The 27085-nt window shown below is 40.5% G+C and overlaps 1 protein-coding gene and 1 long non-coding RNA gene across 11 annotated transcripts in view; one reads left to right on the top strand and one right to left on the bottom strand.

Moving 5' to 3' along the window:
- Positions 1-27085, bottom strand: part of CELF2 (CUGBP Elav-like family member 2) — a 552930-nt gene that overhangs the window by 240533 nt on the left and 285312 nt on the right. The window contains exons 1-2 of one of the 10 annotated variants that reach the window (XM_032441984.1): positions 18170-18269; positions 15765-15977 (exon numbers count right to left, since the gene is read on the bottom strand). The exons of 2 other annotated variants lie outside the window; for them this stretch is intronic. Coding sequence is in view for 6 of the 8 variants with exons in the window: in XM_032441915.1 (XP_032297806.1) it covers positions 18170-18276 (107 nt within the window). In the remaining 2 variants the exon portion in view is untranslated. Of the gene's footprint in view, positions 1-4179; positions 4281-4683; positions 4977-15764; positions 15978-18169; positions 18429-27085 lie in introns of those variants that run through there. 7 more of the 10 variants (XM_032441915.1, XM_015867832.2, XM_015867993.2 and 4 more) reach the window with 7 other exon arrangements.
- Positions 18543-26191, top strand: LOC107316770. The gene is made up of 4 exons (XR_001556585.2): positions 18543-18867; positions 21780-21851; positions 22277-22404; positions 23069-26191. It is a non-coding gene; the product is annotated as an uncharacterized LOC107316770 (long non-coding RNA).

Raw genomic sequence — 27085 nt, 5'->3', positions numbered from 1 at the left:
TAAGTGAAGCTGGTCCTCGCTCTACGTATTTATTCTGTACATTACGACTTGAGCCTCTGGTTTGCCTTACCCAGACACCAGTTTGCTATAATCAGAGGAAGCAGTGTCAGAAGATGCAATTATATGTGCACACAAGAAACAATCCACTATAGGAAACTGTCTGTAGGAATGAAGAAAGTAAAAATAATAACAATAAAATAATTCATCTATCTGTATGGAAAACGTTTTTTATGATTACGTTATAAGATACTCTCCAGAGGGTTCCATCTTGCCAGAACATATTCCTTTTATTCCAGGAGTTTCTAAAAACTAGTAAATTTTGTACACCTTTCTCCTATACCAGTTGGGTGAAGTATTTTTATACTAACCTATGAATTAATTATGAAATTTGAATAGTCCATATGCTTATAAAATATCAAACATCCTAAAATGCCAATGAAATATTTAGACTTGTCAAAGTTTTTAAAGCAATCATAAGTGATGATTAATTTGGATGATGAATACATGTGGGGGAGGCTTAAAAACTTGTGAGATCACATCATAGGAAGTGGAAGATATATTTAAATATTAATGCGTTAAGAGTTATGGTAGGCTAAATACCGAATGCAACTCTAGTCAGCTACCAGGCAAGAGGATAGGGAGATGGAAGCCCAGAACCGTAATCATTCAGTTGATACCTAAAGATCTGTGTTCCCTCCTGAAGCTCCTTGTCAATGATCGAGAATTTTCCTCTCCTTTTCCTGTGCCGTCTCTCAAGAACGACCCAGGGAATCGTGGTCCATTAAGTTATGGTTAAGTAACAAGCCACAATACCTAAATATAGCTTCAAATAACTACATCCAATAAAGCTACTGCTAAACCAAAGGTAAAGTGAAATGCCAGTACAAAGGTGAGGGTATGGATTCAAAACAGCTGATAGCAGGATATCCATTTTCAGTGAGCGACTCATGGTTTGACATTCTACATACAAAAGGAACAGGTAGCTGATAAATTAGTTCTGACAGTACGCTGAGCTTCCCCTGAGGTGAAGTTTAAAAAAAAAAAGTTATGACCTCCAGTTTATGCTGGGAAAGTCCCTGTTTTGCACGTTTAGTGGGGAAAGGTTTTGTTTGTTTGTTAAGAGCAAGAGCAACCCATGAACGACAACATCCTTTCTTTATTAAACAATGCATGTGAAGAGTATTGAAGATTGATCATTACTGCCTTTTAAATCAGCACACTGCACTTATCTGATTTTGACTTATCTTGGGGGAAAAGAAAAAAAAGAAGAGAAATTCAACAGTGAATACCTTTTGTGCATAATTGCCACAGAACCCAAGCAGCTGCATGTGAACTGCTGTTAGCCGTCTGACAAGGGTATCACATTTTATTGACACGATACCCAGATATGAACTACTGAAGTAAAAACTGAGTTTGCCCTGGTAGTAAAAGAAAAAAAGGCTATTTCTCATTTACATTAAAGGAAATCCCAGGCAGCAAAAAGCACATCATAAAACCAAAAATCTTTTGTGGCATTGCACCAATACACGAATCGATGTAGGGATTCACAACGATGAATAGCTAATACTCAAAGCAACCGCTTTACAACCATCTTGTTGTCATCTACAAATAACTCAGTGAAATTACTAAGCAAATTACAATGAACTTATGCTTTGTAACTGTATTTAGGAACAATTAACCCTCTCCAAACCTGCCCAAATACACACACATTCACTTCCATTTGTACCTTCATTTTTGGTTCTTCCTCGAAAACACGTGCAAGCTATGAGTAACATCAAACAGTTTCTGATCTTTCAATTACAGTATTAAATGATCTCTGCAATACTTAGCGATGGACAGAGCACCCAACTTGCCATCTTCCCTCAAAAACAAGAAGTTCATGCTTCATATCCTGGAGTGTCTATTTTTCCAATGCTATTTTCCATTAATGATTTTTTTTTTCCAGTAAAACTGCCAATCAGTTACTAATCAGGCAGAGTAATGCTATGCATATAGTTTAATTACACTAAATAATCATGCTCAAAGTATCTGATGTTGCTTTACTTATATTTGTCTAGATAGCAGCAGCAAAGCAAAGAAGGCAGCAACATTTGAGAGGAATTAATTTAAGAGAGGTATTTTCATTATCAAGCCAGCATTGGATTTGCAAAATAGATATGAAAGAAAATTCTCCTTCCCTAGTGCATGTTGAAAGAACTTATACTGAAAATAACCCCTTTTGCGCAGAGCCTTTGAATGTGTAAACAACGTGAAGTGCAAGTGATACTGCATGACACCAATTCCTCATTTGCCACTGGCATTAAAAAGAGAGAGGAAAAAAAAAAAAATCCAGTCCTGCAAATTTTCACTGCAAAACAGAAGAGATTTTTACATGCATCTCGCTAATTGCCTCACCCTAAAATAGGAAATTCCTTTCTGCTAAAGACTGAACGAAGCTATACTCAATGGCTAGACCAGATGGCGAGGTTAAAAGTTTCGTGCTGCATCATAACTTCAAGTATGCTCTGTGCTGTACTGTCACAGCACAGCACGCTGCTGGTGTCTCACTACACGTCTGGGGTGGGCCAGCCAAAGGGCAAGGTGTGAACATGCCCCTGACCCTTAATGCGTAATCAAACTGCATTCTCTTCAGCACTGATTAGTCCAGAGAGCTGGGGACTGGCACGTAAATGCATGTTGCTAGAGGGATGAAATAACATTTTTAACAGCAAATTACACAGTTTTAGAAAGGTGGCATTGGAAAGCTTCCACTGAGAGCATTTAGTTTCAAGATTTTTTCGGGATGGACGCTCCCTTAGTTAACAACAATTTACTCTCAACATTAATTTGTATGCATGACACATGATCCCTTGAAATCATACAATCTCCACAATTACTTTGACTGGCAGGAAAGCAAAGCTTGGCTAATACAACGAGGGAGCATTTCCAGAACAACACAACACAACCACTGAAGATGCAGGAGGTGAAGTTTTTTTCCTCAAGAAATCACAAGTGTTCTCTGCAATAAATAAGAGGAACCATCATCAAATCCAACAAGGATGTTTACATGGGAGCAATACCCCATCAGTTTCACTGTCCCACCCTGGTATTCGCAGACCTGCTTTGAAGCTGACATAGATCTACAGTCATTTTTGTTTCTTTGGACACACGTGAAGACTTGTGCCTGATGAACACCTACTGTGTTTCAACCTGTGTTAAAATACATCACAAATGTCTCCCAGAGAAGAAGATCACAGACAGTGTGCAGAAGGAAGAGTCTGACATGGTACTCCCCCCTCCAGGGGCAAGTTGGAGATAAAGTTATATAAGCCCAAGTAATAACATGGCATCATCGGATGCAGTTAATCTTTTCTCACTGCCTGGAAGGACAGCAGGTAGAAAGTCTAATCAAAGCAGAGACGGTGAAGACAAGGGAAAGTGTGGCTGCGTCAAGTCCCTATGGAGAGCTGCAAGGCAAGCAAACTGAACGTTCAGTGCAACTAGCAGGCAAACCTACGCTATTTTTTATGCAAAAGGAGAGAAATACAGCACCTTTTCCAACTCAGCCTGGCTGACCGATACCAATAAGAACACAGACCTTAAAGAGGGGAAGGGGAAGACAGCAGAGAACATGTTTGAATTAACATCACTAACCAGAGGCAATGGGCAGCATTTACACTGTGCTGTCCTCCAAAGACTAAAAAACTGCCATTCCCATGAAGGAGATTCTCCCCCTGCCCCTTTCCCCTCTCCATCACACTTATTAAATCCTAGCTGCCCAAACAACTGCCTACTACCGAATGTCTCTGCTAAGACATCAAGGGAAGCGTTCCACCTAAGAAGAAACTTTGTTGCCAGCAGAAGAGGTAACAAAAGTTGGAATCCTCTTGGATGGGGGCACAGTACACAACCTGCTTTGTGCAAATCGCAGGTGACAGTCCCTGCTGCATGCCCAGGTTTATTTACGTTTGTAACTTAAGCGCTGCTTCAACCGGAATAACTCCAGTGCAGAGTCAACGCTAAAGCCTCTAGCTTCATTCTCATGCAACTCAAACCACATTTGTCACCCTGATGAAAGAAGAAAAAGCGACAAAATAAAAGGTATTCTAGAATCGATACAAACACAGCACGGCGCTCAGCATTCATATCTTTCGACATTCCCCCTTGTATTTCTTTCCCCCCCCACGAGGCTGAGGTTACCTGAAAATTCCTGTCAATTGGCAAAGCCCAAGAGGATGATCAGAGAAACTTTCAGATCGAGATTAATAGAGCAGTGGCAGGCGACAGGGAAACGCTTCTCTGCCTGAAATTCCAGCGTTCGGCACCTCCTGATAAACCTTATCTCCGCTCCAACTGCACGTAAAGCACAGCCCCGTGCTAATTAACACTGCCTGCACCAGACAGCTGTCGGAACTTAGGAAATAAAGAGGGAGAGAAGAGGAAAAGAGCCCTGTTTTCTGCCTGCTCTCGGTCCCGTGCGCTCGCAGCTGATGCTGCCGCTCCATCAGGACGTGGGAAGCGGGACCGGGCTTCGAGGAGCGGGGTTTGATTCCAAAGCACGCAGCGATGCTCACGTTTCTCCCCCCCCCCAGAGCCCAGCTCTCCCTCGGCCGCCCCAATCCCGGCCCTCTGGGGAGCACAAAGCAACTGCGAGGCACTCGGCTGGGTTGGCAGGGAGGAGGGAAGAAGCCCGGTGCCACTTACATTCTATCAGAAACCAGCAAGCGACCGTCGACCATCATCTCCGGAAGGAAATCCAGCTTGAACGAAGAAGTCATGCTGGGCTCCGGGTGCGGCGGCGGTCTGCAGGGAGGATGTGGCGGGGGCTCGCCGGATCCCACAACTGCGCCGGGCGGCGGAGAGGCAGGCACAGGTGCGGAGGCCTCCCCGCAGCAGCCGCCAGCCCCGGCAGTTGTCACATTTCTCTCCCCCTCTTGGTTTTTCCGCCAATCCCCTCCGAAATCGACTGCTGAGGCAACTGTCGGTGGAGCGCCAGGTGCTGAGCGGGGAGGCGGAGCCACCTCCCCGCTGCAGCTCTCCGTTAACCCCTGAGCCCCCGGTGGGCCCCGCCGGACCGGGGAAGAGGCCTAGCAGGAGCCCCGGGGTACAACGCGGAGAGCACCGGGTCTCCGAGCACCGGCGCAAAGTTTGAGGAGGGCGGCTGCTGCAAGCGGGGCCTCCGCCGGCTGCCCCTTAATCAGGCACAGAGGTCGTGCTAAGCCTTGCCCTGCTGGAGCTGCAGATGGCACTGAGGTGAAGCCCTCATTCTGAATGCCTAAAAAACCCAGTGCTGTCTTCCCTTCCTCCCCACCCTCCCCAATTTGTCACAGTGGGGTAGGAAAGTGAAGGCATCTCGCCACACGTTAAAGGGCACAGGGGATGTATAAGTGGGCTCTGCCCACCCAAACAGTTTAGACCTCAGCACCCAAAGTGCAGACACTGCTTCGTGAGGTGACACTGGGGCAATGACCCCACCTGCTCAAAAAAACAGGATTTCAGTAGGTATCAGTGGATTCTATGTACCAAACCCTTACATCTACAACATGCCAGAAGCCCCTTCCCAGCCATGCTGCACTGAGGACTGGGCCAGCAAAGGCCCAGAAATGACACTGCTAAGACATACACCCAATTCCACACATACAAACAGGAGAAGCAGCCTCCCTCCTTCTCCCCCCCCCACCCCCCCACGCTTCCGCCCCCTGAAAATCTGTATAAATTTTCCTCTGCCTCTCCAAAATCTCCTTGCTTCAGTACATAGCAGCTCCAGGCAAAAGAATATTAGCATATTTGCAAAGATTACTGAAAGATCTGAGCAGTCTAGACAGACAAAATGTTTATCTGCATTGTATTTGCTTCTCATTCTGAATCTCTCTCCACGTTTCATAATTCCATTTGTTCCAGATAATCAGCACTTGAAAAAAGCAACAAACACTGATTAAGCACTACTACACTTAAACCTTTCCAGTAGTATTTCAGAATAAAATTAAGGCAGTCCAGTGCATGAATATACTATCAATCACACCATCAATCTTACCAAGTGTTAGTTACATTTTGACCATCATCGATTTGATGATTAAAAATACAGACTAGGTGAGTTTTCAGAGTCCAGTTTATTGCACTCTTCAAGGTACTTCTCCATTTTAAACAGTTAAAAGGAAGAAAAACCCCTCAGGCTGCTAAAATTTTTGCCTACTTTGCAAGTCTAAAGAAAGAAAAGGTTTGCTTGGCCCTCGGTGTAATCCCCGTAGGACAGCTGCAGTCCTGCACAGATATCTATGGTGTTATTAATCTGCTCTGTTCTATATGTTTGCATACTGTCCTCAGCACCGTGGCACCTAAACATCTCTGTAGAGAAACACAAAGCCAAGCTATGCCTCTCCTTTTCTCCATTGATCACAATTCCTCTCCGCCAGCCATCCGCCAGAGCGTGGGCCTAAGAGAGAGGATAAAAAAATAAGTGCAAAGTGGAAATAAAAGGAGAAACCAGCACAGCTCTCTCCAGCTGGATGCAGCCACCTGGGTTTTGATCTGAGGCCTCCATGGTGGTTAATCCAGCCCAGAGCAGAGTTGGATTAACTTTCAATTTTAAAATCTTGCCACTGCAGAAGGGGCAGGTTTTAGCTTGGGAGAAATGCAGACAGCTCTGTGAGGATGAAGATATTCCTGCAAGAAGTCTTCAACCTCCCTTCACTCCGTGTGGCTGGATCCATACCTCTCCATCGCTTTGCTGGTGCTACATCTGAGAGATGTCACTCTCCCCAGCCACTTTCAAGGTCTGCATTTCCACCGCTGCTGGCTGAAAAGCCATAGGATGGAAAGGACGGGGAGGGGGGAAGCATCACAAATAGTTTGGTTAGAAATCTGACTCTGAGATAGTGAGATCTTTATAAATTTGCCATTTCACCATTTCACAAGGTGTAAGTGCTTAAAAATGCTTCATTAGAACGTATGTTCTTTTGAAATATTTATTTTCCTTTTAATTACATGTGAATTAGCTGGAAGAAGCTGTAGGGAAGCCCTCTTACTGACTTAAGCCTTCTCAGCAGTTTGTTAAATTCTAGCCTCAAATCCCTTGAGGGAATAGTGGATTCAAAGCAGCTTTTAATCATACTATAAGGAGGGTGAAGTAGTATGTAAGTAGGTCATAGAGAAAGCATTACAAGTGCATAGGTTATTGCTTTATTTAACAACTACAGTGTAACACACTTTTCAAAGCACATTTGCTTTTGCCATTTAAAAGTTAGAGGCAGGAACAGGGTCAAATGCAAAAAGAAACCCAGCCTATAAAAGATACTGAGATAGGACTCAAAGAAAGCTTGTAGGGAGAAACTGCATTCTGATCATATGGTTCTCAAACATAAATTACGTAGTGCCTATGTATGAATTAAGTCTCAAACATGGAGAAATAAAATAAAACAAATCAACTACAAAATTCTGCACATTGGCTCTGTTATCTGTAGTGGTATTGCTACATTCCTGACAGGCACCGGTGTGCAAAATAGCAACTTGTATTAAAAATGAAGGAACACTGCTGAGGTAAAAAAATAAAATAAAGCTTTGGTCTGTTACTACAGTACAGAGGGAAATGAAGAGGGGTAATCGGAAATGAAGCTGCTTTAATTTCCATAGTATATATCAGACAATAGAGGTAAACAGGAGCTTAGAGGAGCTTCATTATTGCTGTGCAACCACTGTCCACTGGTATTCAGCATTTTCAGCTAGCGGAGCATATGGTCATTTTAAGGAAGGAACCTGGAATTTGGAACCAGCAGCTTGGGGAATTTAACTCAGTTCCAGCTATAAATGCCTCTTCCACAACCTGCCCTCATTTCAGAGGCCCAGACCCCATCTGTCCCATGTTTGCACTCTCAGTGCCTCAGTTTCTCCATGCATCTAACAAAGCAGATAGAGCAGTTCTACATCCCGTTTGCAGATTAGTCACCATTTAAATGGCTTTTCAAACTGATAATGTTAGATGCAATTCTCCAAACAATTCAGCCTTTGAAAGCGAACACCTCTTCAAAGCAAAAAGAAACCCACGCAATAGAGGTAGGGCTGGAGAAAGACAAAGGACTTGTCGGATCACTCAGTATATGAGAGTATATGAGCTCACTCTGACGTCACCACCACTGTTCCCATCCTTTGCTGTCCACGTTCCACAGCCAAATCTAGCATAGTGCTCACCTTTCCAAACCCGGCTCCTCACTCGTTCCTTAATTGCCATTCTTTTAATCAACTTGCCCCCCAGTGTTGCACCAAGGAAATGCTACCTTTGGAACCACTTCAAGGGAAAGTTTCCGAGTGACTTCACTCTCCACCAAGCCTGCAAGGCAGCACGAAGAGAGTTCAAATCCTCTGCTTTATTCTCCCCTAAGCCAATGAACATGCTCTGGATTCAGCTTATCTCTGGCATCAAAGCAAGTTTCTAGGAGAGGAGGCAGAATCAGATCTCAGCAGCGGTGGTGCAAATTGGGAGCAGGCTCAAATGACTCTGGTGGAATAACTCAGGATCTTGAACTAATGCAAATGGAAAGGAATTCTGGTCCAGATAGTACTAGTGAATGCAAATCAGGTGTTTGCTCTCTATCACAAAGAAATAACCTCCTGGGTAAGCTACGAGCTGGGAAGGAGTAGCATGGCTAATAGAAGAAAATAGAGCATCTTGTTTTTGTGGTAGGAAATGAGCCTGCTTGCCTATCAGTGAGCCAGGAAGTGTATGGGCTAAACTTCTGGAGGTTCAAGAAAGGCAGTGGAAAGAAAAGCAAAGCACACAGGCACAAATTGAACAAAGCATCTGTGCAGAGCTGCACAGTTGCATGAAAACAGTAAGCAATTAATGTGAAAAGCAGTAAAAATTCCTTGAGTGGCCAAAGCAATGGACCCAATTCTGCACAATTTTACCCTTTGCAAGTATTTTGAGAATTTGTCCATCTTTAGCAGTTAGGTCTGACACTGGAATAAAGTTTTGCTTTAAAAACCATTAAGCTTTCAGTAAGGAATTTCTCTTTGCCTTACGTTTGCTCTTGAAACGAAATAGAACAAATAACATCTTTCCCTTCGTCATGTTTTGAAATATCAAACATTTTGCAGATAACCAAAAGCCTTTTAAAAGGAAATTAAATTATTGGCTAGAAGTGATCAATGAATTTTGAGTACTAAAACCTTAGTTGCTTGTGAGGAGGAATCTATGGGCTATTCAGTGGCAGCTAAGCAGTAATTTTCAGAAATAAACGTCATTTAAAATTAGCCCCGGAAAAAAAGGTACCTCAAATCAAGCATTTCTAGAGCTTTCACTTGAAGCATACTGATATTATGTAAACTTGGTTGCTATAGTAAAACTTCCTACTCATATATTTTTTTTTCCTTTCTATTTTATACCACCAAAGGGGTGATTTCATCACACTCTGAGTATGAGGCCTTTGTTCCATTTCGCAGGTAATAACTCAACCTTTGTGAAACACTGGGGCAAGGTTTTGTGGCACGAGATGGACAAACTCTACAGAGTTTTGGAGGAACACCCAACTTTGCTAACAGCACTCAAATACTTGGGATGGTCACTTATAACTAATGGAGTCAAATCCTGTTTGGGGCTAGTGCTGAGCATCTGGCCAGTCCCATGTGTTCTATTTGGTCTCTGTGTGGCAATCGAGGACCCAGCCTCACCTTCCTGTTGTTTGTTTACAACCCTATAGAAGAGCATTGCTTTTGATCTATATGTGTTGCCTTTGTGTATTGCCTTGTGCGTAGGTACACAAGACCAACCCAGTCCTCCTGCAAACTTGGCAACAGGCATTGACTTTTTCTTTCTTCTTTCTTTTTCTTTTTCCTGTTCCCTTTTCCCCCTTTACTCTCTTTTTATATATACTTTTTTTTTTTTCTTTTTGTATTTTATGAACTATATTATCACTCCCTGATTCCAGCACCAACCACAACCCAACCAGTAAAGTAAAAAGGGTTCTGCGTGTTCTGGGCTAATCTGATTTCCTTCTAGATAATGGGCAGTTTAGCAAAAAAAAACAAAACCAAAAAACCAAAAAACCAAAACAAAAAACAAAACAAAACAAACAAACAAAAAAAGCAACCCAAAACCTTTCCAGACAACCTTAGAAGACCAATAATAATGGATAATGGAGAGTTCACATGGTTGGATTTGGCTGTTATAGTATCTTCAGCTGAAGAAGCATAAGCTTGTATGACAAGATGGGAGGGATCAGACACTGGTGCTCATATGTGTGGAGCTCTATTCTCATTAATAATGCCTTCACTGGGCAGGGGAAAAGCCCACCATAACCAGACATTTCTTATCCTAGCCCAAACCCACTGTGACAATTACTAGGAGACAATAAAAACTCCCCTGTTTTATCACCACTTTGGGACTCCTGAAGGTTTTTGTCCAGCTTGGGGGCTGGTTGTTGTGGGAGAGACAGGGGAAGAGGGTGGTATAGGCTGGGTACAGATAAGGGTTGGAACTGGAGTTAGTGCTAAGGGAAGCAATTCCCAAAGCAATAGGCAAAGGCTGTTGCAAAAGGATGGATAAGGAACATCAAAAGAGACAGGGAGCCAGAAGTAGACATCTTGTTAAAAACCAAATGGAATCAAATTTGTGGGGTTTATTACAGGATCTAAAATAACCTACTGCCATGCACCTTTAAGTAACTGCAAGATCTTCATAACATTAACCTCTGTGTTCCTTCCCACTCACTGCTGCTACGTGTTTTTCTTTCCTTTTCACCGCCAACAATTGGCCCTCGCCTTACACTCAATTTGCAACATCTTTAAGGTCTCTATTCATTTATTCTTGAAGTGCCTAGCATACATCTTGGTCCTCAGAAATAACAAACAATCACTCTGATAATATGTAAAGTAACTAGCTTTGTTTGACATTGTTATTTCCTGCAGACAGAATCCATTAAATCAGACATGTAGGAAAGAAAGAAAAGGCTCCTTCAGCAACTGTAAGGCATTCAGACGTGCAGAAAAGTGCACCATGCCTGTTTGTGTTTTTATTTTTTCCCTAAACCTACATTGTGAGAATTGCCACATAGGTCAGATCCGAAGGTCCACCTAGTCCATGCCCTGTCACTGATAATAGCTTGTAATGGATGTGCACAGATAGAGAATGAGTAGGGCAAGTGTACTGTCATCCTTTCTATCTTTCAGCAACCAGTTGCTTAAGGACATTCTGAAGTCAAAGACTGAATCCAGAGCAAGATGTTTAACAGGTTCAATATCACTGATTCTGATATATATATATTTTTTTTTTCACTGTGTTCTCTCTCCCAAAGGAACATTTATAAAGTCAAATGTTTATTTCTCCCAGAGCTGCCTGTTAAATGGGATGCTCTTAACAATTTCAGCGACTTCAGGCTCAGTACAACAAATAGGAACATTGGCTTCCTGTTCTGAAGAAAGACCTTAAAAACCAGCTAGGTCAGTTTTTATCATAAAATATTTCACTTTTGTACAGTCACAGTAATTCATCTGGAACTTTTGAACCCATTAAATAACACAGAAATGATTAGCCATGAGGCCCCTAAGGCTGGCAACTATTTTGGTATCCTTTTGTGAAAACAACTCATCAGAAAAAAATTTGGTCACTTTGGATTGCTACATTCAGGCGTGGGGGTTAACTAAGTTAAATGTATGTTCATCAGCCGTGCACAGGCAGATCTCCATATGATTCATCTGAGCAGTTCTGCAGAACACCTGATGTTGCCAATGCAGTTCTGTTAGTGTTTTGTTATTTTTAAAGGGGGTTATATAACACTCTCATTAAAATTAAATGTGGGCTGAAATGATGCAGGCAAATTTTCAAGCTTTAGAGTGAGCTTCTTCCTCTCATTTTAACTGAAAATAGATAATTTTTTAGGCAGAAGAAAGGAAAACGAAACCCAGAGATTGTTACAGTTGAAAATAGAGTCTCTGAGAATTTAAGTTTCCTGATAATTCACCATTTCCTTTCTAGAGGGCCTCAATTCTTCAGATGCTGACCTGCAGCTTCCAGGGAGAGCAGGTGCAGGATTTGAATCTTAAATTCATTCCATAGCACAGCCATCGCATCATCCACAGCTATCTACACTCACAAGGTTCAATTTCCAGATGATCTACGTCAGGGTGCCCTTGCTTTTCACTTCCCTATTTGTCTAAAAGGGATAGCAAATTCCCATGTTCCCTCTCTGATTTTCTATAATTTTTTCCCCTCCAGCCCTCTGCTCTGTTTTCCTCCTCATGACAGACTGTTGTCTGGCATCCTCAAAGGCTGCTCTTGAAGATGACCTGCTGATTTGCTGCCATGGGAACTTGGAAGCAAGGACAGTGTTTCCCCCTTGTGCACCCAAAGGCACATGCAACAGTTTCCGATGCCACCACTTCCCATACAGTAAAAGTTTGCCTCCTCTGTTTCAGAATCACTGCAGGGACATCAAGATGTCTGTGACTTAAATAACAGAAGAGATTCAGCCTCTCTAGCATCCAGCATCTAGCAGCAGCTACTGCTGAATTATTTGGAGGAAGGTGAAAAAGTCTAATAGCGAATGCAAGCATGCAAATTGCTTTTTAGAACTGGTGGAGAAAAGCTTAGGCAGCAAAGCGTTAGACTCGAGAAAAACCCTCTCTAATGTAACAGCAGAAAGCATTATCTTCATATAAGTGCCATATTTAAAACTTCCTAAGCAATTTTTTTTTTTTTTTTTTGGTAATCCTATTCCTTTGAATCAGTGAATTGACCTAAAATTAGTTCATTCTACCAGAATGAGGGACACAGGCTAGCACACCAGTACCAAGTTTGCTGCATGGACAGACAAGCAAGTAATCCTCTCTGTTCCCCACTCCCAAACACAATCTTGGGTGTTTTAATTGAAATACAAGGATCATTTTTACTTGGTTGCGTTTTACAGGGCAGCTTGTGATCCACACTGTGTCATCCATCCTTGGCGCACCAGTGCAGGTTTACAGACCACGATACTCTCCTACACGTACTGACTCTTAAGAGCCTAATCCAGTAATGTGGTCTTAATGCATAATATAATTTCATGAACCACATAGAAACTGAGTGCAAATTTGAGAGCCGACACTTTCCAGCAGTGTCACTTCGGTCATTAGCTGAGAAAGCCTGAAGACACATCTGCCTGGTATTAGCCCATGAAATGGTCACTGCTCCTCAGCAGAGCAGAGAGAATAAAGTTGTAGAGTAGCTAAAATCCATTTTGCTTCCTGTTGAGCTCATTAGTACTTAGGGTATGTAAGTCTCCAGATTGGAATGAGGGATGAAAAAACTGGAGTCCAAAACAAGATTCTCCCTAAATTTGGGGAAATTCCTACATAGACATTCACTGCCTTTATCCATCCCAGAAAGAGAGTTAATCTTCAGTGCAGCATTTACTTGCCAAGACCAATATTAAAGTGAGTTTAATTGCTGCATTTGCTTCCGCTGCAGGGTGAAATAACACAAAAGCAAAACAATAACAGAAAAGCTGTGTTTTTGCCATGACATGAGTGTTAGAGGAAAAATCCAGTTTTTGTTTCCTCTGTGAGGATGCCAGCAGTCCTGTTTCATAAACTCCAGCGATTCATCACTATCCCAGGCAGCCAATCATTCGGCAGGTCAAGTCGGAATGGGCTGTGGAGCCAGCAACTCCTGCTGCCCTGATAATGCATGTCATTCCAGGCATGGCGACATGCTTTCTCAACAGCTGCCATTTTCAGTTACCTTTTATAAGGCTGACATAGAAGTAAATGTGTTGGAAGCAGTAAAACAGTCATAGGGAAGCAGTTGCAAAGACAAATAGCACCTGCACATGATAATCTGTAATGTATTAGAGAGTGAAGGAGAGTATGTTTTGAAACAGAATTTCTTTCTTTTAAAAACATCACTTTACATCAGGGAGTTTACATGAGCGTGTGTGTGAAAGAGAGAGATTTTATTTTTTTACATTGTGCTCAGATAAATGTCCAGACATTCATCATGGTTATAACCCTAGCAGATGTAACTAGAGGGAGAAAATTCAACACAAAAAGCCTAGCCATCATTAGAGAAAACAGCTTGCCACGATTCACCTGTGAGATATGGTTTGGTACAGTTTGGTGTTCCTGAATTTAGTAATGCTCACTTTAAGAAACACAACTTCTCTAATTAAGGGAAAAGATAATGGTTTTCTTCTGTTGTTTGTTTTCAGCTTTTATCCCTTATAATCTGACTTAAATTTCATGAACTACTTGTTCAGTAGCTCATCCCTGAATTATGTGTAGTTGAATAATTTTTTGCAGATGAAAACTAACTGGGAGATCTCGGGGAAGAGGATTATAGAAATAAACAGCCACAATAAACAGAATTTTAAACTTGTGTGCAAATGTGCATGTGTGTACATACGCACCAATGTATACCTGCATGTTAGACAGAGAGCACATGGCATTTTATGTACACAGAACATGGAAGGACCCCATGCCTGCACATAAATGGTATAAATAAAATAAAAATATCCGCTTTCCATAACAGTGCTGGAACAAGATTTCAAATGCATAAGATTATCCATATTAATTTATGGTAATCTGCAAATCAATGCTGTGGAGACGGTACAGGTTATCCAAAATGGTACTTGCATTTAATGAGAAACTACCACAAAATTTCATCAAGACAGATTTAGTTGCATCTTCTAATACTCCCTAAACAAACATGCAAAAGACAAAGTAAAAGGCACGCTTCCCCTTTGGAGCAACTGTCAAACGAAAGCCAAGCCTTTCTTTCTATACAGAGTCCTCCTCGACATCTTGCTTTCAGATTTCATCAACTTAGGTGTTTTCAGGGGTGTAAGCAGTGAACTTTCCATCAGCAGCATCTTCAGCTAATTAACCCTCCTGATTACAATAATTAGTATTGATTCACTTCTGAATGACTTCTTAAGTATTCAAGCACAATCTACACTTGCAGTAAAACTTCTAGATATGAATATTAATTGAATGCTCTCCTTTGTTTTTCAGCCCCAAAGGTATAGTTTGCAATCTTATATACTTCAATTTGATAACAGAAACACTTCAGTTTTATTCTCATTTAACAAAGAGAATATTAACATGTTGATGTTGCATATTTTGCTTCATGAATCTGGGAAAAAATATAGACAAAGACTCCAGGCTAATAAATAAATATATTTCAATTCCGTTTCCCATGGCAGAATGGAAAGGCAAGTCCCAGGTTAGCACCTTGCTCTGCCAGGTAAGACCAGGGACAGTATTTCTTTTTGGCATTACTCCTGGTCATTGCAAGAACAAATAACAACTCATGCAGAGTCTCTGTATTAGCTCTCTTAGCACTGTTATGGAAACAGATGTTACCAAGTTTGACAACTGCTAGGCACCACATTGCTTTGTGAATGGGTGAGATTCAACATAGGTAAGGCTGAGGACACCTGTGATGTTAATGCACAAGAGCTCTAAACCTATACAGTCTCTCAAAAGCCAACAGTTTTGTTCAGGCATGCTAAAAAATAGCATATGTTACAGATTTGCTTCACTTTCTTTGATGTTAATAATAATTGCTATGGCTCAAACAAAAACAGTATTTCAGTAAATATTCATAGGTGGCTTTGTTTGTTTGTTTGTTTTATTTCTTAAGCAGGATTCATACAGACCAATTCAAAAATTAGTCTTTAATGTGAATGGAATGTCAGAAAACACCTTTGGAAAAATACAGAGTAATTGGCAATCTTAGACAACAAATCTGGATTGTATGGATTTTATGCAACATTTAAACTGAAAACATAGGAGCTACTGTAAGTTTAGTATGAACTCACCTGTGAGAAGAGCGCTTGGGAAAGAGTTTTTTGTACTGAACAGTCCTTGTAAGTGGAGGGCGGGTGTGCTGCCCAGGTGTCTCTGGGTGTCTGCTACAGACGTGGCATCCACCCTACTCTGGGCAGTCACCAAAAGGGCATTTCCATGTCAGTGGAGCAAGCTGTTCGCTGGGCTTCCCAGCACAAAGGGCATCAGCTGCCAGGAAGCACAAGCTGTAGGAGGATAACTTGGTAAAACACAACGCACTCGGTGCTGGCAGCGGAGAGCAGTTGTGAACTAGTTAATGTTTGGCTCCAAAGAAGTTCTCCCAAGAAAGTGAATTACTGCATGGCCCCGTTGTATTTAACACCATCCGTGCACTCTTCATGTTTATGCACAGCACATGGCATGCAGGCACCACCTGATAATCCATAACCTCTACGCTTCAGGCGTGTTTTATGTGATATTACCTTATTATTCATGTAAACTCTTTCCTATTGATTTACACTGTCTCAGCACACAAGGGAAGGAGATGAGACAACAATAGAAAAAATGCAAAGAAGCATAACAAGCACTCAGAGTCTCCCCACTAAACATTGCTGTTGAAATTACATGCTTAGAAAGTTCTGATCCATACCGATAAATCTTTAATGTTTTGTTTTGGTTTGTTTTGTTTTAAATTAAGGGGTCCTGACCCTGTATAAATCATGCACTAGGATCTGGCTTAAAAAAAAAAAAAATCACGAAGCCCTTATGATTAATTGGTCCAAGCCAAAAAAATAAATCCCACTGACAACCATCTACCTGTTCTCTCGGAAATAAAGATTACAGGTACACTGAAAGAGATTCATTTACTTAAGATGCAAACTATTTAAAGGCTTTAAACAGCTTCAGAAACTCCATGAGACTGATGACAATTCATTTCATTTAAGGCACAGGCTGCTGTCCAAGTAACGACTCCAGATTTTTGAAGAGCTTTCTAACAGTTTCTTTTCCTAATGCATAATGTCCGTGAACATTTTTCCAGATGCAAAACAAAAAGTGTTAACTGTTGGGATCCTAATCTATGGCTGTCAAAATAGATAGATAATTCATGAAATGTCATATGAATAATTTGTTAGATTTTGGGATACGAATAGAAATCATCCAGGTAAATTATTCTGCCTGACCTTAAAAATTCTAACATATGCTAATAGCTGGAATATAAAAATGGAAAGTAGCATAGGCTCCCACTTTGAGATCTGATTTATCATTTTTATTGCATTTTCATTACCTAAACAAAATTAGAAGCAGTATCTTCAAAACAGCAGTTAAAGTTGATATGATCGGGCATAAAATCATGCAAGGGCACATTTGGCAACTATGCATTCGTCAGATTGACAGCAGTATTGTAAGCTTTCAGAATCAATAAGTTTTCTCTTCACAGTTAAAGGAGAGGTTGGTATCAATAAATCTCTAACTTAATGCCATGGACATTATTGTAAGATGCAAACCTCCCCCTCCCTGCACTATTAGCAGCGGATCTCAGATGAAACAACCTTCACAAATTAGGCAATAGACTTCATATTATACTGCATACACTAAGAGATTAAGGGAAATGAAAAAGGGGCTGAGAAAAGGATAGAAAAAACACAACAAAAACACCCCATCGCCAGACATACATTAAGCTAGTTTGACAGCACCATTGTTCAGCTGTCCCATTGTCAGACCAAAAGATGTATTCAATGCTATGATGTCTGCTAGCAAATAAACAAAAGACTACATTTTTCAAAGCGGGGTGCCAATTCCAGCATAATTCCATGTGTGTGTGTGTGTGTGTGTGTGTGTGTGTGTGTCTGTGTCTGTGTGTGTCTCTGAAAAGAGAACTCGGTGCTGGCCCCCCGCTAAACCTGGGAGCATAAAGAATATATGTATCATCTCACATGCAGAAGTATTTACATATTTTTTAAACATCTTCAAGTTCAGAGTACGTGGTGGAGCATTAATAACTATTTACATAGGGTAAGTAAAAATTAAAGTGGTATTTAGGGCACTAGCTCTAATATGGAGTCTCCGTGAGCTTTTTCCACGCTTATTCCATGCCCAGTGCATAATAATGAAGCAGGAAGAAATATTGCAAAGGAGGTGATAAAAGAAATACCAGCTTTCATTTAAGAGGGGGAAAAAAAAAACCCAAACAAAAACAAACCAAGAAAAAAAAAAACACCCAAAGATACATACATATTATATTTTCCCTCCTTGCCCTCTCCGTACATTTGTCGTCATACATGAAATGTGCGGTTCTAACTCATGGAAACACTCCCTGCACGCAGCAATGCCTGTCTTTTCCTTTAAATAGGGAAACTACTTAATACCCAGCACGGTTATAGTTGCAGCGGGCCCAGGCAACTCGAAAGCACGCGTTAAAACAAAGGAGACAACATACCTTAAAAGCAGCTCCTCATTTCTCATAGTAACAGCGGATTTGGGACAGCGCATGCTTTCTGCACCGATATTCTCAACAAAAGCCAGTTCAGAAGTGCGCTCAAACATCAATGCCACAGTAGCTACTCACTAATGGCTACTCTTTCTCTCTCTAGGCAGACGCTGAGTGGTGGAGCAAAGGGGCCCCTGCAGATTCACTAAGCAGAAATAATCCTCTCTGACAAGTTATGTTGTCTGGGCATATTTTACATTAATGCACTGTGCTGCCTATAGGGGTCTTGTTTGCGTTCACTCTAGCCTAGCTGGTGTTAGCTCTCTTAATTACTATAAAAAAAAAATAATTAGTGACAACCNNGAAAAAAAAAAAAAAAAATAACGGAAAGAAAAGAAAGGAAAATATATGGGTGAAGGAAGGGAGGATTTCCCCCCCTGGAAAGATGCATGCTTGATATGGATCTTTTGTTTGCCCTGTGAACTCAGTGAATACAGTGGCAAACAGATGCTGCAGTTTGCGAGGCTTGTGCACTTGAAGGGAATTGGGTTAGAGGCTCTTTTTGGGGCTTTGGTGTCGCAGCTGGAGCTCTTGCTCCCTGCCTCCTTCCCTTCCCTTCCCTGTTCAAGGCTGAGTGGCTTTATGGGACCTGCCAGCTCGCATCAGAGAGACTGGGGAGTATTCATGCAGGCACCTGGGGATGTTCTGTAAGTTTTCCCTTTATCTATGCAATTTTAACCCCTCCAAAACACAAATCCTTTACGCTGCTTTAAGAAGTAACAGTTAGCTTGAACCCAGCCCCATGCGCTTGGTTTGGCAGAGTTCTGGCAGACAGGAAGGGGGTTGCATTATTCAATGATTTACTCACTTCCGATGTATGAAAGGAACTATAGCATGACACTGATTTCAAGGAAACAGCCTTTTGGGCCCTAATTGGGAGATCTGCCATGTGATTTAGAAATTGGTTGTGGACTTCTCAGTTGCCAGGGCAGTCAAAGAGACGTTTATATTCACATCTTGGTTTCAGCTTCTGGCGCTGCTTGGTGAATCTTTAAACCATGCAAGAAGGGTTTTTGTTTTTTCCTTTTTTCTTTTTTTTTTTTCTTTCTGTGTCTGTGTTTCTGTTTGCTTTGAATCCACATCAGATACTTGAGTTGGTGCTTATTTAATAGACAGAAAATGTCAACAAGACCTTGATGCTTTTTTCAGCCAAAGGCTCTTCTGCACCAGAGGCAGTAAAATGCATCTTAACAACGATTCTCATTTTCTCTAAGGTCCTGTTCACATTGGCAAACGTGATACTCAATGAACACAGTCTCCAAAAATTAAAGCTACTCAAAAAGACCATCAGGAGTCAAAGATACTAAGCCTGAAATAGATTTGGACACGAAAACTTGAATACAAACTTCAATAGACTTTCAGCTGTGTCTGTGGTTGGCCTGACCCTCCTCCCTTCCCTATACATTAGTGTCTTAAAACGTCTCACTGCGGTATCCTGATGTGGTGTTACTGCTCCTATCTGCTGAACAGAACTTGGCATTTAGAGGCTTGATCTTTCTGGTAAACTTTGCTTTGGGAATGGAGGCAAAGAGGGAGAAATCACTGGCGTAAATATACTGGTAGCAACTTCTTGCCTCCAGATAACAGCTATAAATGTCTACTAAGGTTGTAATTTTATTTATTTATTTTTTTTATTTTTTTTTTGCAGCATCCTTTTGTTCTGTGCTTCTCATTTAGCACTGTGAGACCCTGGGATTAATTTCTGTCATTTTGGTATAATATTTGTCAAATGACCAAAAGACAAGTGACAAAAACAAAGCTAGGCATAACTACTTTTAATGACATACAAATGGATGAGGACAGTAGTTTAGGAAACATGAATATCGTGAAGGACTGCAAGTCAAGAGAATGCAGGTTTCAGTTTGCTTCACTTTTTATCAGCAAAACATGGCCAGGATTTTAGTTCCTCTTGTAATAAAAAGAAAATGACTTATCATTTTAATGATTAGCAATTCAAACCAATACCATGTTCAAATGTCATGCTCCAAGGTCAACTGAAACAACATTGCTTGTACTTCATACTAAAAATATCTGAACAGTCCTGGAATACAGCCAGGAAAATACTAAACCAGCATGACAAATTCCATACCTCCTGCCCCAAATGCTAAATCCATTTCTACCATTTTCAAGCATAGCCACCAGCATTCCAGATTTCTCCTCCTTCAGCATTTGCCTCCAAATGACTTCCGCCCAGCATAACTCACCACAACGCCCAGGCTGCTTCTGACCAGCTTAACACTCATGAGACTGATGTAAAAGAAGAAGCAAACACTAGAGAATGCTCAAGAATATACAGCTGAATGGGAAGTGTCAAATGGTCTGATAAACTGCTACAGTTTTCCAAAAATATGGCAAGTATCGGCATCTTAAGGCACTACCGGCTGCAGGGACAAAGATTGCTTTTCAGGCTGAAGTAGAATGGCTTCCACAGAGTCCTTTGGTGGGGAATCAATGGGCTTCTGTTGGGCAGCTCTGCACAGTTGCAAGTTCTCCATCGTTTCTGTACTTAGAAAGGAGTCAAAGCAGCAGCAATAGGAAATAAAGTGAAGTATTAAGGAAGGACTTATCTATGGCCAAAGGAATAAATAAAGGAAAAGAAAATAAAACCCACAAAGCAGCAACACAGGCAGACAAAAAGAACCTACGTTTTCTATCACACATAATGAAATGTCTGACAGAGCAACATCTGCAGAGGGATCACAGCTGCTGAGGATGAGAGGGAATATGAGTATTATTTTTCAATTGTAAGATATACTAAGCAGGAGTGCCTTTAAAATAATATGGCTTAAGGGAAGATTAAACCAGATGCACAGGGCTATCTGGCTTCTTTCAAGATGAAAGTCCAGCTGTGGAGTTTAAATACAACATTTAACAATAAAATTGATTGTGGATTTGTAACTGATACATATATTTTGCAGAATGTTGTACATGAATTACGTACAGGGCCTTAGAAGTTTAATAGTTTTGTTGTCCCATGTTTAAGATAAACCCAAGACTTCCACATACGGTCTATGAGTTTGTTCAACTAATTGTGTGGCATTGCAAAACCTTGAAAGAGCATAAGAATAAAAGTCACTTACAGAGGGGAAAATGGTTAAAACTTCTGTAGCAACCAGTAGCCACATGAGTGATTTATATCAATTAAAAATCCATCTTCTGCACTCTGCTTCTAATTTAGACTATTCCTTAGCCATTCTGTAAAGTGTTCAGAAGTCCAAAACGCAATAGTTCTTTGCTACACTAAGTGAGCAATAGTTCTAGCCAAGCAATGAACTACATTTCATGACAGAAAAATGGTGGACAACAGCCTGAAAATTATGAATGCAATCATTAGAGTAATAGAAAGCCTTGATTCATTTTCCCATTTTACCACTTGTCTCTGTATCAAATCTTTTGCAAGTCAATTAACCTCTTACTCACACCTCCATCTTTACAATGGAAAAACCCAATGAACTGCATAAAGCACTGTGACAATAAATACACAGAACATTAACACCTATTTAAAACAGTGTGTTATTGAGAGTCACACAAATATTTAAAATGTGTCTTCTCCCCACAGGAGGAGTCTATGAAAAAAGTCGGTGAAAAGCTGTTTTTGAAATCCCACCTTCGACACTGAGCAATTAGTCAAGTGAGTCATACGGGGTTTTTCTATGGTTGGTGCAGGTAGATTAATTGTACTAAAGAGAATTACCATGTCTATCCATTGTCTCCCGTGGGATTAGATGCCTAACTTTTACATACACACATGGGGCAAGATGAAGCCCACCTACATGCTGAAAGCTGAGGTGAGAAATCCCACGTTTATGCTTCAGCATCACCAGGAAGGACCTACTGTTTCTAGAACCAGAGCATTCCAAAAACTTTGCCAGAGAACGTGAATAGAAAGAAATGGGCTTTAACTCTGTCGGCCACGTCACATTAAGCCTCCCCTCTGCTCTTCTTGAGGTTTTTGCTTGTTTTTTATTTTTTATCTAGAACAAGTTATCATGTGTTTATCTCCATTTTCTTCTTCTGATTATTTATTATTTATTCATTTTGTTTTTGTTTGTATAGTCTTATCCTAGACAGCTGTACAGGGAGATAGAATTTGGTCCAAGAGGAGTCTACCATTTATTAAGAGATCAACAATCATATGGATCTACTACACCTGCTCGTTGTAGTCTGCATGTATACACAGATGGGTAAGCTTCTTTACTGCTATAGGACAGAATAACAAAAGATGAAGAGGCATCATTTCTCACTACTATGTATCTTAATACAATGTCACAGTTAAACATATTGATCAATTTTAGGGGCAGCTGTATGCATGCACATCATGCTGTCTTTTGGACAGATACTAACTATATGCATTACATGCGTTAATCATGCCCACGGTATCTGGATGTGGGTGTCATCTCTCTGCACAGGAAAAGGAAAATTATTTTCAAGCTCCTCCTGTAAAGATGCAGCAAATCATAGTTGTTTTTTTTATTATTGTTGTTGTTGTTTTAGGTATGCAATAAAAACAGTCTAACATTTGCCAGCATCTTCTTTTGTCTGCTTTGGCAGATCTTTTAGATGATATGCCTAGCTTTCCTATCTGAGTCATGAGGGGTAGCAATTACTTACAGACCTACAAAATGCAAGTCAGTCTGAATGATGCAAGAGGTCTTTTCTAGCCTTACTTTTTCTACCTGGCAACATCCAGGGAGCATCGTGAAAATAAAATATCACAGACAGAAAACACGGAAGTTCAAAATGTTGTATAAATGCTGAAGATTAATATTTGGGCAGCAGGGAAATAAAAAGTTTCCTATTTAAAGCAGAAGCAAGACTGGTATTCACTGCCTCTTTCTGTTTGAAAAGGTGTGTGTTGCCTCCCCCTAGCATTCAACAGCGCTGACTCAGAGCATCTCAGCATCTGGAAGACAGGGGCACAGAAGGAACAAAATCCTCTGTTTACTTAAACGATCCGCTCTGGTGCTTCCGCCACCCTTGACAAAGGAGGGACAGAAATTGCAGCTTGTGCAAATCACAGAGTCGAACACATAAACGCAAATCAGTGTGTTTTTTAAGACAATACATCACTTGAAACAACTTACAACCGGCCAGGTTGTGATTGCAGACATGGCTACTCTACAAAGCAAATAATTTATTTGGAAAGCTCTACATGTCATAAGAACATCTGGCCAGCAACTAAAGGGAAGGAGGAGAAAGCTGATCAAAAGAGCAAAGAGAAACAGAGAAGGCAACAGAGCAGCAGATCTGAGAGAAAGACGGCAGAGAGAATGAACACAGATGCTTACAGAATCCTTTATTTTCTGCTTAAATTTAACATTTATTTGAGATATATGTAGAACCTGCTTTGTCTAAACAGGAATATCTTTATTTCAGACTTGTAGCAATGCCAAGATCATCACTTTTAGATGTGCCATGTGGAAAATCAAAGACCTTGTATTCTTACAAGCAAAAGCTAAAAAAGTGAACTTCCACAGTACATACAGATGTATAAGCTGTCTACGTGCACATACACAAAGGAATGAGAATGATGTTAATAATTAAAGATGAGAATTTAATGGCTATTCATCCTCTTAAATTACACCTAGAAATAAAGCTACATTTAACAATTCTATTGTGACTATTTTAAAATGACCTTATGGTGCTTTGTGTGGAGGGAGCGTTTCACACATCCATAAAATATACCTAGCACTGAGGATGACCATGGATATTTAAAAACAAGGTATCTGGAGAGAGAGCAAAGTTTAACATAAACTGATGCACAAGTGAAAATGAAGAAGAGGTTTAATTTCTTGGATCTGGTGTCTACATGTGTGGATGCATCTACCAAGAGAACCTTTAGCGATGAATGTGATGTGAGAAAAAGACCTTACTCCTACACTGTCCGACATGAAATGTAAGCTTATTGTGTCAACTCATCATTCATCAAGTTGGCTGTAAAGGTAGCTAATGTAACACTGTCCTGTATGCAAGGGAAATTAGATCACAAAAGTGATCTTTCGTTGCAAATAGTGGTTGAGAACGTTTGACCCAACAATATTGTGCTAGACCTAGACTTTGAAGGAAGGAGTATTTACAAATTCCATATTTCCTTCTACATACTCTCAGAAGGGAAGAAAATAATGGACTGATTACTATTTGGTTGCCATAAAAATGAAACTAATAGCTACAATGTATTTTCCATTACTTTATCAATGAATTAGAATGAACACTTGTTTCAGCAGCTTTTACCCTCCATAATTAATTTTACTGCATTACAAAAAAACATCATGTTGCTTCTTTCATACTTCAAATTCTCTACCCATTTTTTTATATACAGAAGACACTCTTCTCCTTTTCACTTCTATTTTCTTCAAAAGTCTATTAGCACTGATTAAAAAGAAAGAGTTGGAATAATAATCTTCAGTTAGGTTTACTATAGAGTACATCTTTTGGTCTTTGTCATGTCATCCAACACTTGAAAATTTTGTGCAAGATGCTCAAAAATAGTGATTTTTAGTGATTTTAGTTTCTAGATTCACAGTCATAAAGTCTGTGCTTCAGAATTAGAATGTAAATTTGTGAGGAGAAATAAATAATCAGATGCTATGATAGCACCCTGAATATGGAGGCATTTGAAACTCTCTGATGTAAAACCTGGCCAAACTGAGGTTCTAGTCTAAATGATTTCTTTAAAACATCACAGTGTAAGATTTTGAAGAGAAAGACATCAAGTTTAAAGTTGTTTTATTGGCTTGACATAAAAGTTTAAAATGAAGTACCTATTTTTTAGTAGTGAACTACCTAACCAGGAAAAACACTGCTAAAAGCCAAAATTGCTACATTAATGGAGACGGTGTAAGAGGCAGCATATATGCACTTGCAAGAGCTCTTTCCTGTGGAAGGTAAACTGCATCTGCCAGCTTGAATGCTTCAGTGGAAGATGTATGTTTATCCTAAGCCACTGAGGGAGGAAAGTACAAGCTAAACCAAGTTATCTGATGAATATATGATCCCAACTCACAAACGTATACAAATTGGATCCTTATTCTGAATCCCAAAGTGACCACACTTTGCATGACCATACTTGTCATATAGCTGGTTTCTTCAGATGTACTCTGGCCTGATTAATCGTACTAAACTTTGGGCACTTAAAGGAGAAGCCCAAGAGTGTGCTCACCTTTGGCTTCCTTTATAGTCTACAGAAAAAGCCAGATTTCTCCCCTAGTATTTCCAGTTGCTCTCACCTAAGAGCTCTTTTTGAATACACAAGTATAGCTGACTACTGTCAACCTTAGCATGTCCTTCCATAACTGAATGAGAAGTCTCCAAGTCTCTCTTGTTCACAAATCCTGCTTCCTCAAGCACATTTGAGCAACAGGTTCAGGCTTGGCAATCATGTCCTGTTTCAGAAAGTGCTGTGCTGTGCTACGTACACTTCTTTCTAACACTGGTCCCTGCCTTTGGGACAGCCATCTTGGACTGTCTGGCACAAAGCATGGTCAGTGCTCACAGTCTTGTGAGATCCCTTCCACATTCAGCTGCATGCAGCTCTTCAGTGCTAGCAAAACCTTCAGCAAAACCTGCGCTCTGATCTTTACAAGTGCCAAGAAATCTGTTAAAGCACTTACATATTGCAACATTAAATGCTTGGTAAATCTCCACATCATTTTGGTGTTCTCAAATCCACATAATTTATATCTTCTGCAAGGCCATATCCTGCAAAATTTGCTGAGTGCACTTAACTCTAAATTAGCACCCTGTAAAAGAAGTTCCTCCCTTCTTCTCACATGCTATTATATGTAAAATCTCCACCCAAAGTTAATTTCTTGCTGACCTTATGCTGATTAATGCAAATTAAATTACATGCTAATTGCCCCAAATGGTTTGCGTGCAGCCCAGAAATCAGATCTTTTTGCTGGTGGTAAAACACATTTGTGATTTTTACACAATGGCTGTATTAAGTTATTGTTAGTCTTGCAGCATCTTCTAAAATCATGGTTTTTTTTCTTTCTTTCTTTCTTCCTTTTTTTTTTTTTTTTTTTTTTCTTTTTTTGGTAGTACTTTTTGGAAAGCAAGAAATAAAAAAACCAAAACAAAACACAAAAACCTAAAATAAGCTAAAAAAGCATTATTAACTTCTGATCCTGTCTTGCAGAAACCTCACTTCGACCTCGTGGGAGGAATTTTATGGCTCGTTCGGAGCTCAAGCTCCAAGATGCATTTTACAAAACCCTGAGCCAGTTTTGTTAAACCCGTCACTCCCTAATCCCCTTGTGCTTGTCAGCAGAGTACACAGGCACTTGATTTTGGACGTCTGACTTGATAAGGAGTGGGGGAAATAGGGAGGGAAACAAGGATAGCTATTTTAGATAGATCTTACAATATTCTTGCAATTCAAGAGAACAAGGAATTATTTCAAACTGTGATACCAGGCAGAGAAGCTCTTAGAAACAGGCAGTGTATTGTGTTCCAGGGTATCAGTGTCGTTTTGGCACTGAAATTGAATCCTGGTCATCAGACCTGATGTGTGACGGTTTACTGAGGCTCTGCTTGGCAATTGGCATGGGGATCAAATGCAACAGCAGGTAATGCTCAGCTCCTCAGCCATCCCTGGAGTGGCTGATGTTTACAGTACAAATGCATTTTGTATTTGTGTCCAGCAGTGGGGATAAAATTTGATTTATGTCATGAGGAAACAGGAGAAAAAGAATAAACAAGGTGCTGTTCTTCAAAAGCACAGTAGTTTCTTCTTCACAGGCTCTAGTGAAGTTGTGTTCCCCTTCATACTTTATCCCAAAGTGGGCAAAGAAGATTATGCCCATTGTACAGAAGAATTTGTGACAAAGAGAAATGAATTGCTCAGAATTATGCATGCAGCAGATG

Source organism: Coturnix japonica, chromosome 1 (genome assembly GCF_001577835.2).
Source record: "Coturnix japonica isolate 7356 chromosome 1, Coturnix japonica 2.1, whole genome shotgun sequence".
Taxonomy (NCBI): domain Eukaryota; kingdom Metazoa; phylum Chordata; class Aves; order Galliformes; family Phasianidae; genus Coturnix; species Coturnix japonica.
This window is presented reverse-complemented; position numbering and strand designations above follow the sequence as displayed.